This window comes from Hemicordylus capensis, chromosome 1, assembly GCF_027244095.1.
Source record: "Hemicordylus capensis ecotype Gifberg chromosome 1, rHemCap1.1.pri, whole genome shotgun sequence".
Lineage (NCBI taxonomy): Eukaryota > Metazoa > Chordata > Lepidosauria > Squamata > Cordylidae > Hemicordylus > Hemicordylus capensis.
This window is the reverse complement of record NC_069657.1, coordinates 118,927,763-118,942,589: the sequence shown is the minus strand read 5'-3', so window position 1 is coordinate 118,942,589 and position 14,827 is coordinate 118,927,763. Positions and strand designations below refer to the sequence as shown.

Below are 14,827 nucleotides of genomic sequence, written 5' to 3'. Positions count from 1 at the left end.
GCTCCCAAGAACATTCAGTATGTAAAAACAGCAGAAACAGGGGCAATTCACAAACTGGTCACCCAGTGGCTTGCTTGGAAACCATTTGTGTGGACTGGTGCATTCCCATGAGTGCTGCATATGCAAACATCACCATCCAAGGAATTGGGACAAGTATGTGGTGCAGTGGAGCCAGCGTGGTGTAGTGGCTAGAGTGCTTGACTAGGACCGGGGAGGCCCGAGTTCAAATCCCCATTCAGCCATGAAACTAGCTGGGTGACTCTGGGCCAGTCACTCTCTCTCAGCCTAACATACTTCACAGGGTTGTTGTTGTGAGGAGAAACCTAAGTATGTAGTACACTGCTCTGGGCTCTTTGGAGGAAGAGCGGGATATAAAATGTATAAATAAATAAATAATACAGCAATAATGCAGAGACACTGGTTCAGGAAAATGTTATCTTCATAACGTTCAGGCTAGCCAGGATCCAGGCTCTTCCAATTGCTTCTTATATGAACTGGCTCATACGTTTTGCAGTAAAAAGTAAGAAAAATTATGTGCCACTAGTGTTCCCTCTAACAGGGATTCCCAGATGTTGTTGACTACAACTCCCAGAATCCAAGCAAAAGCCATTGCAGCTGGAGATTCTGGGAGTTGTAGTCAACAACATCTGGGAATCCCTGTTAGAGGGAACACTGTGTACCACTAAGATCTGTATGACATAAGATGGCAGCAGATTAATATGATTAGGTGAACAGAATGATGACCTGTGTTCATTCAGATCCAGGCTCAGTCACGGGCTCCCTAGATAGTGCTTTGCCCCAAACTCACTCAACCTATTCCATAAAGCAAATAATTTAGTTAATAAACTGTAGAATGAAAATAATATGAGCTTCCTCAGAAGGCTGTTAGATATCTAAATAAGATCTTGCAAAGCACGTTACAATCTAAGGTACTCAAAAGATAAATAAGAGACCTGTTGCATAGATATCCCATTTCTCATTGTGACTGCCAACATATGGGATTTAAGACATTACTATCAGACCAAAAGTTAATTTAATCAAACCTAAAATTTTAAAAAGTCAATACAATTTTATCATGGAGTAACCCTGGCATATCAAAATTTAATAAATCAGACTTCTGACCAGTATTACTAAGAAAGCAACATAAAATACTCACATCAGAATATGATCAAAGATTTTACATATGGGGCAGACATTGTTAAACGGTTATATTTATTTATTTATTTATTTATATCTATGTAAGCCACTTTGGAAACTTTTATTGAATAAATATTCGTTGTCATTGTCGTCTATGTCTAACACACAAAAAGTGGCAAAATATTTAATAAGTTACTACTGAGGTACAAAGCAACATTCTGAGTCCTTTCTCACGATTGGTAAGAAAGGGCTCAAGGGTGAGCAGGGAGGAAGCCTTGAAATGGTTACCTCCCCACAGACAATCCAGGCTGCTGGTCTGGGTGTGGAGATCATGCGCCCAGATGTGCAGCTGCCCCCTCGAGCAGTGTGGAGAGTCGGGAGTTGGCCCCCAGAACTCTCATACTGCACTGCATGCGTGCGCAGTGCATTATGAGAACACCCCCCCAATGCCGGGTGGGAGCCCCACAGTCTCCCAGCCCCAGCTGCAAGCAGTCAGGGCTGGCAGATGACCCAAAAAGTGAGGTTAAGGGAGTGCTTGCTCCCTTAACCTCATTTTGAAGGTGGGCTCCAAAGGCTTGCTGCCGCTGGGAGCCAAGTGGCTACCAGTGGTTCTTACGCGCAGGGGAAACTAGCCTGGGCTTCCTTAGCCCACAGGTGAGAACAACCTCTCTATGTGAAGTCTATGCCTTCTAGTATATTAGGTTATATGGGGAAACAATAGCAAAAAAAACACCCTACAGAAAAACTCCCAACCCTGCAAAAATATTAAATATATATGTATATGAATATAAATCATTTTGTGATTTATAACCAAAATCATGCACTAAAAAAATTTCTACAATGTTTTGCAAACATTACAGGCCTAAGTAAAATTTGTGCAGTATCCAAGTCATTTAAAAGCCATATATGTACTAATCTTCTACCGAAGCCAAAAATATATAGTTCCCCAAAATGTTCACATTGTACCAATAAGAGTAACAGACAGCTCAGAGAATGTACTGAACACTTCATATTTAATCTCATTTTCATATTTTCTCAAAGCAAACTGAATATTCTCATTTTATTCTTTCTTCAATTGTAAAGCTATAGTACTTGCCTATAACTGTTAACTGTCTTATAAACTTGACAAATGTATTAAAGGGCTGTAAAAATCTTGATGTAAACTCTGGATGTAGCCTAAAGCTGTAATCCTATATGCATATAGCATTGTTATTTGGATACTTATGGGTGTATCCCATTAAACACAGTGGGACTTACTTCCAAGTAAACCGGCTGTTGGTCATCTAAAAGTAATAAGTTAAGAAGTTGTTATATATATATATATGCACACATATATACCTTTTTAACTTCTAAAGTTCTCATTTCTAAAAATATGTTTACCTATGCTTTGTGTACACTAAGTAAACCCCACTGTACCCCAGTCCTAAACCAAGAGTTCAGTCATATTGTATTGTTTAAAACCAAAGTGACAATTCGTGTGACAAATAAAATCCACAGTCAGATTACATCCTGACAGTCAGGTAAATGATCACATTCTTCAAAATCAAATGGATACATTTCTAAGCATGCCACCTTTTTTTAAGATACCCTGCTCCTGTGCTTTTAACCACAGCTGAATAACCAAAAAGGTGAAGCACATATATAAAATGACGGGAACCCCTTAACAACATTTGTAGGATGAAAGAGCTGACATAACATCTGAACAAATGGCATGCACAGTCATTCTATATATATTCAAAGTGCTTTGAGGCTCCTTAAAGACTAAGAGGTTTATTGCAGAGTACACTTTCTTGGACTAGAATCCACTTAAATTAATAATGTTTCATCTATTTCTTGATTTATTTATATCTATGGAAACTGCTTTGGGAACCTTTTGTTGAAAAGCGGTATATAAATATTCATTATATTCATATTATCATCGGAGGGTAATTTTCTATTGACGATATGCATATATACTTAGGTATTGGGAGGGAGGGTTGATGAGGGCAAAAGACTACGAAATGCAAGACTTTAGGTCTTACAATATTTCCTTCCAACACTTCTGCTAATATATTTCCTGAACTGCTGCCGCCGACCATTTCATTTTGTTTCATCTTCTCCTCCAAAGATATCCCCTTACATTCTACCACAGTTCTTTTTAATATTAAATTTATTTAGCCCCTGCTAACTGGGCAAAGAGGCACCTTTTACCGTGGTGATTCTCTTTATTTAGCAGGGGGAGAGTAACTGGCCCTATCCAACCCCAGCACAGTGCCTCCAGTGACTGTTGCTGGTGTTGGATCTTATGTTTATTTTTAGAATGTGAGCCCTTTGGGGACAGGGATCCATCTTATTTGTTTGTTATTTCTCTGTGTAAACCGCCCTGAGCCATTTTGGAAGGGCGGTATAGAAATTGAATTATTATTAATTATTATTATTTATTTACACAGTCAGACAGGTGTTATTGACTGGTTTGTTTTATCCAGACATCGAGTCCTTCCCAAGGACTTGGGATGCCAGAATTTTATTGTCAATGTTGTTGCTGTTGTTATAGATATCGTTGCAGAATATAGGCTGTTCCCAGTAAAGCTGCTTTTTGTAATTGGCTGGTGGTGATTTCTGTGGCCCCTATGGTGTTGAGGTGCTCTTCAAGGTCTTTTGGAACTGCACCCAGGGCACCAATTACCACTGGGATTATTTTGGTCTTTTTCTGCCACAGCCTTTCAATTTCAATGTGTAGATCTTTGTATTTTGTTATTTTTTCTATTTCTTTTTCTTCTATTTTGCTATCCCCTGGTATTGCTATGTCGATTATTATTATTATTATTATTATTATTAAATGTCATCCTCCACGGGCGGGTGGGGACAGCGAATATGTCGATAGAAGACTGTCTCTCTGAAACCAAAGATGGGTTTTAGGAGCAGAAGAAACAGCAAGGAAATTGTGTATACTAAAGTCTTCCTCCTGGAAAGAATCTTATGTGGTCGCTAAGAGTCGACACCGACTTGACGGCACTTGATCAATCAATCAAAAGTCTTCCTCCCCAGGCACTTAAACTAAGGCTGTTGCTGCTGCCTGACAAACATCTGCCTTTGCACCCCCAAACGACGGCAAGATGCAACACCTCGTCATTATTAAGCCCTAATGCTGTGGCGGAGGCAGAGATATCGAGGAGAGAGAAAACCGCCGTCCTGTTGCCGCTGCCAAAACAAAGCGGCCGCTACTGCCTCCTCCTCCTGCACTGCCGCCGCGCACCCTCGGGGCCGCCACAATCTTCTCCTAAGACAGAGTCATGAGGGCGCCAGCGAGACCCGGGTGAGCCTGACACTCACGAGCCTCTCGCCTTCTGCCCGAGCAGGGGACGGGGCCACGACGTCCTTCAAGGACAGCCCCTTCTTATCTCTAGCAACAGCACACAAGTCCCTCGGGATGCCCGTGAAGCCTCCCAATATTCGGGCGACTGTCAGCAGCGCGTCCTGTTCTGCATTGGCCTGCCAGCCCTAGAGAGACGCTGCTGCTGCTGCTGCCTCCGCCTCCCTTCCCTTCTTCCCTTCCCTCTGGACACTTTCACACCTCGACGCCGAGCATCTCCCGGCGAGAAGGAAGCCCCGGGCGAGCGAGCAGTTGCCGCCGGCGACACTATCTGCCTCTCCGAGGCTGGCACGCGGATGGACTGACTCACCGGAGAGCTCGTCCGGCTCCAGCCCAGTCTCGGTGTCCAGCCCGCAGATCACGAAGTAGTCAGCGAAGCGGCCAGGAGCAGACGAAGAGGAGCCGGAGCCGCTGCTGGTGCCTCCTCCTCCGCCGCCGCCGCCGCCGGTCCCCCCGCCGCCACTCATGCTGGATGAGCCCCTGCGAGGCTAGACGTCTCAAGTCGCCCGGCAGGAAAGGAAGGTGGCTCGGGGCGCCACGGCCGCAGTTTCTGCTTCTCCAGCCGCGTCAGATGCGGTTGCTTCAGCGGCCCCCGCGGTTGCCTCCATGACAGAGCGGAGCGGCCAGAGCCGCACGGCATTGTGGGTAGTAGGCCTGACACCCGGGCGTGCAAACACACATAACAGGAGAACGGCTCTCCCTCCCCCCCTTCTCCAGATGTTTCCGAGTCGCGGGACAGCGGGGGGAGAGGGATGGGAGCGAGAACCGCAATGCCGCACATGCGCTCTGAGAAGAAGGGATGACGTGATGCTTCTTGCGGTCTGGTTTCTGAGGGCTGCAGGGGCGCTGAGGGGAGGAGCGCACGTCAAGGAAGATGGGAAAACCTATTCTTCTGTCCGCTCCTGTTTCTCTTTTCAGCGATGTATAATTACTATTTATAGACAGAATTTGGTCCCTGCGTCAACCGACATTCCTGCCCCATTGCATCCCCTCTGTATGCCACTTTGCACTGTTTCCTTCACTGTCCTTGCATTAAATATTTCTTGATACCCTCAATTTCTTCTTTATAGCTACCAGATAGAACCCGTGGTTCTTTCTTTAGTTTCACTTCCTGCGCTTCACTTCACCATCTGAAGGAGGTTTTTGCGTATTCACAGCATTCCCTCCCTTTACCTTCCTTCATACTGAGTTGAGTTCCTGGATCCAGTTAAACTGCACAAAAATCATCTGGAGTAATTATGGGCAGCATCCAGATTAAGTTCGTCAAGACCAAGCATTCTTTAAATATATAGGACAAGTTAGTAAAGACAAGTTGCCATATTTATTTCAATTATGTTTAATTATTAGTTAGTCTGGATCCTGCCCAAATGTATAGAGACATCAATTAATCAGTGTACATTTTAGACATACACTCCAGACGCTTGCAGCCTCACAGATCATACAGAGGTGCACTAGTGTTGCACCCTACACAACTATTTATAATACAGGAGTTGCACACCATTATGTTATTATGACAGAGCTAAAAGCCTTGGCTGAATACAGCAATCCTAGTTATATCCCTTAATCCAAAACCTCCGCTTTTAAGATCAGATTTAAGATGTTTTAAATTAACATTTGTGCTCTAAAAAGTGTGCAAATTGCAAGTTAAGGTGTCCATCTTAATTTCTGCACCATATAAACTGTAGACTTTATACAGTGCCTTGTAGAGATGCATCAGGCAGAAATTCTTCTCTAGCAAGTGATTGGGGAAGCTGCACCTATTGAATTTCTACCTGCAAGCATTTTTTTTCCGATGCCCGATGTCCAGTTGAAAGACCATGGCAAAGTGTGAATGCATACAGCTTCATTTGCAAAGCCAGCATCATATACAAGACAGTACAAAGTCTTTACAGCTCTTATGGTGTGGAAATTAAGATAGGGCACCTTAACTTGCAATCTCCAAAAGTTTTAAAGTTAGAGTGTACATTTAAAGCATCTTAACTTTCATCTTAAAATGATAGTTTTAATATTACTGGATTTCTATACATTTAAAAAAGAAAAAATCTGATTGGGAACTGTGGAAAAGTGTAACAGTGGCTCTTACTCATGTTAAGTGGAGCCTCCATATTCATAGGCAGTATACCTCTGATGTAGAACCTTCATGTTGAATTCTAGTTGCTCATACGGGGCAGTACAACAATTCTAGTTGCTCATATGGGGCAGTATACATCTGATGTAGAACCTCCATATTTAAAGGCAGTCTGCCACCACATTGTGTGCCCTTACAAGGCCCCTGCCACTCACCGCCACCTCAAGTTCCATTTGAAAACCCACCACTGCCTTTCAGGCTGTCACAAGTCCATTCACCACCTCACAGCAGTGTAATGAGACCTCACCACCACAGCTTTATGTTGTTCATTTGCCACCTTGCTTATACTTTGCATTCCCTCACACAGCACCTCCCTACCTTATGTGCTCCCTCCAACCTTGTTGCCACCTCAATGGAGGAAGAAAACAAAAGCCCATAAATGGAAATGGAATAGGAGATGGAAGGGAACATTTGTTAAACTATAGAAGTGTCAGAGTGCTCCTAGACTATCCTTGAAGGACAAACATAGGAAGCTTCCTCATACTGAGCCAAACTATTGGACCTCCATCTAGCTTAGTATCGTCTGAACTGACTAGCAGCAGCTCTCCAAGGTTTCAGGCAGGAGTCTTTCCCAACCCAACCTGGAGATGCCAGGCAGGGGTAGAGCCACCACTGGGTGAATGGGTTCAAAGAACCCGGGCTGCCACCAATCAAGGGCTGTGAGCAGGGGCGTAACTACAATTAGGCAGGGGGAGGCCGTTGTCTCGGGGGCCCCCCGCCTTGGGGGGGCCCTCAGAGGCTCTCCCCCACCCAGTGCCTACCCGATCTTCCTTGTGAAGTCATTTAATGGGGGGGGGCATTTAAGAATCTTGTCTCAGGGCCCACTCCAACCTAGTTACGCCCCTGGCTGTGAGTGCGGCCCCACAGACATCCCTACATCTGACGTCAGACGCGGGGGGGGGCATTATTTTGGTCCCAAACATGGTCGGGCAGTCCCGTTTGGAGCCTAAATCGATCCATGCTGTGTTGGCAGCGCGGCCGGAGCAATTGTCCTTGCCTTAAAGGCAGGGAGAGCCGCTACTGGTCTCACTGCCAATGCAGCGGGGCCGATCGATCTTCCTCCCAAATGGGGCTGCATGGCCCCATTTAGGAGAAAGCTCTGCCCACGCCGCATTGACAACACAGCCAGAACGGTTCTCCCTGCCTTTAAGGTAGGGAGAGTCACTCCGGCCCACGCTGCCCAACGCAACGCGGGCTGATCTCCCTTCCAAATGGGGCCACGCAGCCCCGTTTAGGACCGAAATAATCCCCCCCCCAGCATCTTTGGGAGGAAGACCACATCCCCCATGTCTGACGTCAGATGTGGGGGCGTGGCTAGCCAGGCCTCTGCATCTGGCATCAGACACGGAGGGCGGGGCCAGGGAGCTGCGGCTGCCCCCGCACACAAGCCACCACCAGCCTCCCTACGCTGCTGATGCCAGGATTTGAACCTGGGATTTTCTGTATGCAAAGCAAATTTTCTATCATTGTGTTACAGCCCTGTCCTGCTTGCAAAACACAATCAAGATATGTTCACTCTGAGAGTGTGCCCACCCTGACATAACAGGATATTGTCCTAATGCACTCTCACAACATCCTCTAATTGCATGAGGAGGCACTCAGCTGAATCACCCGTATACACATGCTCTAAAACCCTGTGGAGCATATCTAGAGGGATAATGTAAATTAACAACCCCCTCACGCAATTAAGGGATATCCTGAGCATGTGTCAGGATGTCCTTCTGTGAATTCAAGGTGGGCACACTCTCAGCAACATCCTGCCCTGATTGCATGTTGTGGCCATCTGAACTTACCCAGTGTCAACAAGATCCATCATTCTGGGTGCTGTCACTGGTACCAGACAATGGAAAATGTTGCCCCTGGCTCAGCTTCCCTGGAAGTCTGTGATGACAGATTGAAGTACTGGAGGCAGATGTTCTTCAGAGTCCTCTTGCCAATCTACCCAGTGTTCCTATTGCCTTCACTATTGCCGCTGCTCCTCTAAGCAGATGGTATCACTGGCTTCCAGCCCCTAGAACTCTCAAAGGCAATGGCTGCTGGAGGGAGACTGATGCATACATCCCTTTCCCATTCTTGAATCACAGGGCCCACAGCAGTGGCCATAGGGAACTAGCCCCCGTTAAACAGGCTACCAGGAGTATACTCAGCAGACAGAATGAAGGCTTTGTGGGGGTGCTGGGCTGATGTCTAACTGCTGTAGTTCCTGGCTCTGTACCCTAAAAGGTGGTGGCAGCACAGGGAGGCAGATGTTGGAGGCAGATGTTCTTCAGAGTCCTCACCTCTGTCCACCAGGTGTTCCTGCTGTTACTGTTGCTCTGGGTAAGAGGTATCAATAACTCCCAGCTCCGATGACTCTCTATTCCTTTTAAGGGCTCCATCCTTTTTGTTCTCTCTATGTGTTTTGTTACACATAATCAAAACTTAAAATCCATCATGGCTTCCTCATCTCTAAAATATAAACATGTTTATTAGCAATCCTTCTCCTTTCACAAGCATTCCTTATGCTCTCTACAGCCATCTTATATTCTCACTCTTAGTTCTGTCTACTGATCCTTCTTTTTTAGTCTTTCTCTCCAGCCTTTTATCATCTTTAATTTTGGTATATAGTTCAAATTTTATTTGGCTTTCAAAACTATAATTACTAAAAGTTCTCAGTAGTGACTAAAATGAAGCATAGATGTTACAGTAAGATTAAACAAAAGGGGATTAGGCAGATTAACAGATAATAGACTAGTGGCTATTAGTCATGACAAGTATGAGCTCACTGTTGCCTGTGTCTAAGCATGGTGAAAGATTTAGGCACCTTTCCCCCTCAAAAATAGAAGTGGTTTTGACTACCTTTGGGGGCATTCTTCAAGCTGAGAAATGTTCCACTCTTTTTGTTCAAGCTCTCCTCTGCACCAGTTCCCCACTGAGTTCCATTAGCTCCACTCACCTGGTTATCTGTTAACCAGTCAACCAGGCAAAAAGGAGGCAAAAAGAGAGTTTGAGGAACATTTAGCCAAAAGTATCAAGGGCAATAACAAAAACTTCTTTAAGTACATCAGAAGCAGGAAACCTGCCAGGGAGGCAGTTGGACCATTAAACAATGAGGGAGTGAAAGGGATTATTAAGGAGGATATGAAGGTTGCAGAGAAGCTGAATGAGTTCTTTGCATCTGTCTTCACGGCAGAGGATACTGAGCATATACCCGCTCCTGAACCAGGCTTTTTAGGGATGGAGGCTAGAGAGCTGAGTCAGATAGAAGTGACAAGGGATGATGTTCTAAACTGTCTGGAAAAACTGAAAGCTAACAAATCACCAGGGCCGGATGGCATCCATCCAAGAGTACTCAAAGAACTCAAATGTGAAATTGCCGACCTCCTTGCTAAAATATTTAACTTATCCCTGAAATCGGGCTCTGTACCAGAGGACTGGAGAGTAGCAAATGTAACACCGATTTTCAAAAAGGGATCCAGGGGCGATCTGGGAAATTACAGGCCAGTTAGCCTAACGTCCGTTCCAGGCAGATGGATGGAAAGCATCCTCAAGGATAAAATTGTAAAGCACCTAGAAGAACAGGCCCTGCTGGAAGTGAGCCAGCATGGCTTCCGCAAAGGTAAATCTTGCCTCACCAACCTTTTGGAGTTCTTTGAGAGTGTCAACAAGTGTGTGGATCAAGGTGATCCAGTTGACATATTATACCTGGACTTCCAAAAAGCTTTTGACAAAGTTCCTCATCAAAGACTCCTGAGGAAACTTAGCTGTCATGGGATAAAGGGACAAGTATATGTGTAGATTGCTAACTGGTTGAAAGACAGGAAACAGAGGGTAGGTATAAATGGAGAGTTTTCACAATGGAGGGAAGTAAGAAGTGGGGTCCCCCCAGGAATCTGTACTGGGACCGGTGCTTTTTAATTTATTCATAAATGATCTAGAAGCAGGGGTAAGCAGCGATGTGGCCAAATTTGCAGATGATACCAAACTCTTCCGGGTAGTGAAATCCAAAACGGATTGTGAGCAGCTCCAAAAGGATCTCTCCAAACTGGGGGAGTGGGCAACAAAATGGTAAATGCGCTTCAATGTTAGCAAGTGTAAAGTGATGCACATTGGGACGAAAAACCCCAACTTCAAGTATATGCTGATGGGATCCGAGCTGTCGGTGACGGACCAGGAGAGGGATCTTGGGGTTGTGGTGGACAGCTCGTTGAAAGCGTCGACTCAATGTGCAGCAGATGTAAAAAGGGCAAATTCCATGCTAGGGATCATTAGAAAGGGGATTGAAAATAAAACGGCTAATATTATAATGCCCTTATACAAAACTATGGTGAGACCACACTTGGAGTACTGCGTACAGTTCTGGTCACCACATCTTAAAAAGGACATTGTTGAACTGGAGAAGGTACAGAAGAGGGCAACCAAGATGATCAGGGGCCTAGAGCACCTTTCCTAAGGGGCAAGACTACAACACCTGGGGCTTTTTAGTTTAGAAAAAAGACGACTGCGGGGAGACATGATAGAGGTCTATAAAATCATGCATGGTGTGGAGAAATTGAAGAGAGAGAATTTTTTTCCCCTCTCACACAACACTAGAAGCAGGGGTCACTCCATGAAATTGATTGCCAGGAGGTCTAGGACCAAAAACGGAAGTACTTTTTCACACAACGCGTGATCTACTTGTGGAACTCTCTGCCACAAGATGTGGTGACAGCCAACAACCTGGATGGCTTTAAGAGGGGTTTGGATGACTTCATGGTCTATCAATGGCTACTAGTCAGAGGGCTGTGGGCCACCTCCAGCCTCAAGGGCAGGTTGCCTCTGAGTACCATTTGCAGGGGAGTAATGGCAGGAGAGAGGGCACGCCCTCAACTCCTATCTGTGGCTTCCAGCAGCATCTGGTGGGCCACTGTGCGAAACAGGATTTTGGACTAGATGGGCCTTGGGCCTGATCCAGCAGGGCTGTTCTTATGTTCTTATGTTCTTAACCATTGGAGTCTGAGAGTATTCCACTCCACTGAGTTACACTGGGGCAGGTTGGCAGGGTTAGCCCCCTCAGGGACTTTTTTCTTTCAGATTTTTGTGAAACTGCCATATCTGGGAGTTACCCCAAGTCCACCAGTACATCTATTTCACCAGCAGGTACTTCAATTATGCATTCATAAGAATCACAACAGACCCAGCTCTTTTGGAAATACAGTAGTCGTATGGAACCCTCCAGATTCAGAGGCAGTATGCCACTAGATGTCATGTATTGGGGACAACTATTACATTGTTTGCTTTGATTGTGGGATTGTAGGATTCCTATTCAGGATGCTGAATGAGATAGATCTTTGGTCCGATCTATCAGGATTCTTCTTTTCAGGGGTGTAGCAAGGTTGTAATGGGCCCAGAGACAAGATTTTAAAATGCCCTGCCTGTCACTGAAGCTCAGCTCATGAACTAAAGAAATCTTAAATGATACTGAATAGTGCTAACAAAAAGCATAGTAAAATTTATCTATATCTATATCTATATCTATAACACCTATGTGCCACAATAGAACATCATCCTAAATTATTTTTTTAAATTTTTTTGTAAATTGTGGATGATGCAAGTCATTTAATGGTACCAGAGAAAGACATGCTGTTCTGGAAGCTCCAGGTCTTAACAGTCACATCGATTTTGGAGAATGAATACAACTGAAGGAAGCCCAGGGGGGTGCGCGGCTGGGGGAGTCAGTCATGTGACTTGCCTCGGAGGGGGGGCTCCAAGGCAGTGGGCCCCCAGACAACTGTCTCCCCTGGCCATTTTATACTTACGCCCCTGCTTCTTATGTTCTCAGTTTTAAATAGTTCTGAGTAGTACTAATGGAGCCTACTTTCTGCTTCTTTTAACATGGTGACCCTTAGTAGCTCCTCCCTTATGCTGTGAATTTAGTTTGTATCATCTGTACCTTCTGGAAATAATAATATGGGAGCATGCACAATGTTGTAGGATTTTTGTGATGAGAGCAAACCACCTACACAGTTCTCTTCAAAATACCTCAAAGAATAAGGGAGGAAAAACATGTTTGCAGTCTGAGAATCTGCTCTGACTGTCTTAGTTTGCCTTTCTGACTGGCTGATCTGTGAAAGTTGTTAATGAATAGTTAAATGATAGACAAACATTTTGCATAAGTGACTTTTACTACAAGTTTTGCATTTTTTTAAAACAAAAATTAACTACCTTACATCTAATTAATATTACCATACATTAAAAATGCTCATAATTAATTTTAAAAGTGGGGGCATTTTGCACTTTGGTGCATCACATTATGTGTGTTTATTTGCTTCTTCCTAGAGATCCTCCTCATCTTCTTCCTCTAGCCCTTCATCCTCTGGATCTTTATGATGTCTCATGTTGTCACAAGCATTCTCTTGGTTCTGTGTATTTTGAGATGCACAGGAACACCTGTTGCAGCAGATCAACCCTGCTTTACAACAGCTGCATCCTCCTCCCTGGTATCTGGAGGTAGTGCATCCATACCTCACCAATTGAAGTACAGCCTTTGGAGCTGATCCATCATTACTGGTATCCAGAGATCCCCTTCCATTTCCAACCATATTTTTCAGGTGATGGGATTACATGCTTCACGATCATATCATTATTCCAAACTAGTATTTTGAAGCCCGTTATAATAACAGGCGCTAGCCTTTTCCTCTCCCCTTTACTGTTTTTGAGAGGCGTCCTTTCCGCCCCAAGCGCCAGTCCTTTCCGCCCCAAGCGCCAGTTCGGGCAGAGCCTTTGCAGAGGGAGGAGCACTGCTTGCAAGCTCCTCTCTCCCTCCTCAATTTAGGACTTTCTTTGCTCAACTGTCACGGGCCAGGGTAAGGTGGTTTCGGAAGTTGGGAGGGAGGGAGGGACGGACTTCGGCGGCAGTGGCGGAGGCAGCATTTTTGCTTTTAGTTTTCTTCGGCCTTTGCTCGGCCCCCGGTCCCGGCCTCCGTCTCCCTGGGCCGGTCTGGACCTCCACCGCCATTCCCCCCCCCCCGCCACCCACCGCGGCCCGTGTCTCCGGCCGGGCCGGCCACCCAGGGCTCCGGCGGGCCAGCCACCCACCGCCGCCACGGCCCGCGGCTCAAGCGGGCCCGCCACCCACCGCCGCCACCCGTGGCTCCGGCCACCCCTCCGCTCCCTGGGGCCTCTCCTCTGGCCAAGGCAGTGGCGGCCAGTGTCCCCCGGCGCCGCTCACCCAGCTTCTTCGGGGCGGCCGCTTCTGGCCGCCCAAGATGGCCACCGGGTCCCAGCCGTCATGTCTCCCTTGCCTTGTTCTGCGCATGCGCTCCGCGCATGCGCAGAACAGGCCAGGGAGGCACAGACAAACGCTTGGTGTCCGTCCACGGACGGACACCAAGTCTTTTATTAGAGAGGATGATTGCTTGATGGTGTGCTCGTAGTATTGTGTGGTCTAATACCTCTCTTGCAGGTGGAAGGCTCTCAGAATGGGCTTGTTTCTTGGTGAACAGCCACCACCTTAACCAATCAACCTGTGAGATCTGTGTACGAGGCAAGTAAACCTAACATATAAATTCCTCAAGGGCAGCAAATGTACCATCACTGGTGAGTAAATCCTTCCCCAGGCTAGCAAGTGCATTTATAATAAGATCATTTACATTCATGGAAGCTCTCCAGAAACTTAGTTTGCCTTTCCTTGCAAAACCTCTAGTATTGTCTGCACCACTGATAGCATGTAAGCCAGGCAAAGCAGAAACCTTGCTGGATCCAAGAGCTTAGTATATGGGCAGTAGAGGAATAGTGCAGTACAACTCTCTGTTTCCAGTAACAAAATTTGTGCCAGTGCATAATTCTGGGTACCACTGAAGAGCTAGCACAAAAACATATGTGTCTGGTGAGTGAATGTTGATTCTGGAAGCCCCCTTATTTGTTGCATCAGCAGCATGAAGCAAAAACGTTGTATCCACTTCTTCCTGATTACTTTGAAGATGGCTCATATCTCTGTGTGTAGCTCTGCATTCACATCCCCATGCCACTACTAGGGATGAGCTCGGAACCTCTCCTTTGCATTTCAGAGGTGGTGGGGGTGCTCCTTTAAGGGTGGGTGAGGGTGCACATACCCCTCCCGCTGCATTTCCCTCGCTGGTGCTCCATTGTATCAAAGCCCCTCGGGGCGGCAGCATACCTCCCTGCCACCCCATTGCCGTCTTTGGCCAGAAGTGGCCAGAAATACCGGGCATGCATGTGCACATGCGTGC

General features: G+C 46.0%; 1 protein-coding gene across 9 annotated transcripts in view; it reads right to left on the bottom strand.

Annotated features, from left to right (window-relative positions):
- DENND5A (DENN domain containing 5A) overlaps nt 1-5,272 on the bottom strand; it is a 114,465-nt gene extending 109,193 nt beyond the window's left edge. For 5 of the 9 annotated variants that reach the window (XM_053286613.1, XM_053286615.1, XM_053286619.1 and 2 more), the window contains exon 1: nt 4,800-5,269. In XM_053286613.1, coding sequence (XP_053142588.1) covers nt 4,800-4,956 — 157 coding nt within the window. In that variant the 5' untranslated portion in view covers nt 4,957-5,269. Of the gene's footprint in view, nt 1-4,799 lie in introns of all 9 variants that reach the window. The other 4 variants (XM_053286616.1, XM_053286618.1, XM_053286620.1 and 1 more) reach the window with 2 other exon arrangements.
- Nucleotides 5,273-14,827: the final 9,555 nt, after the last annotated feature.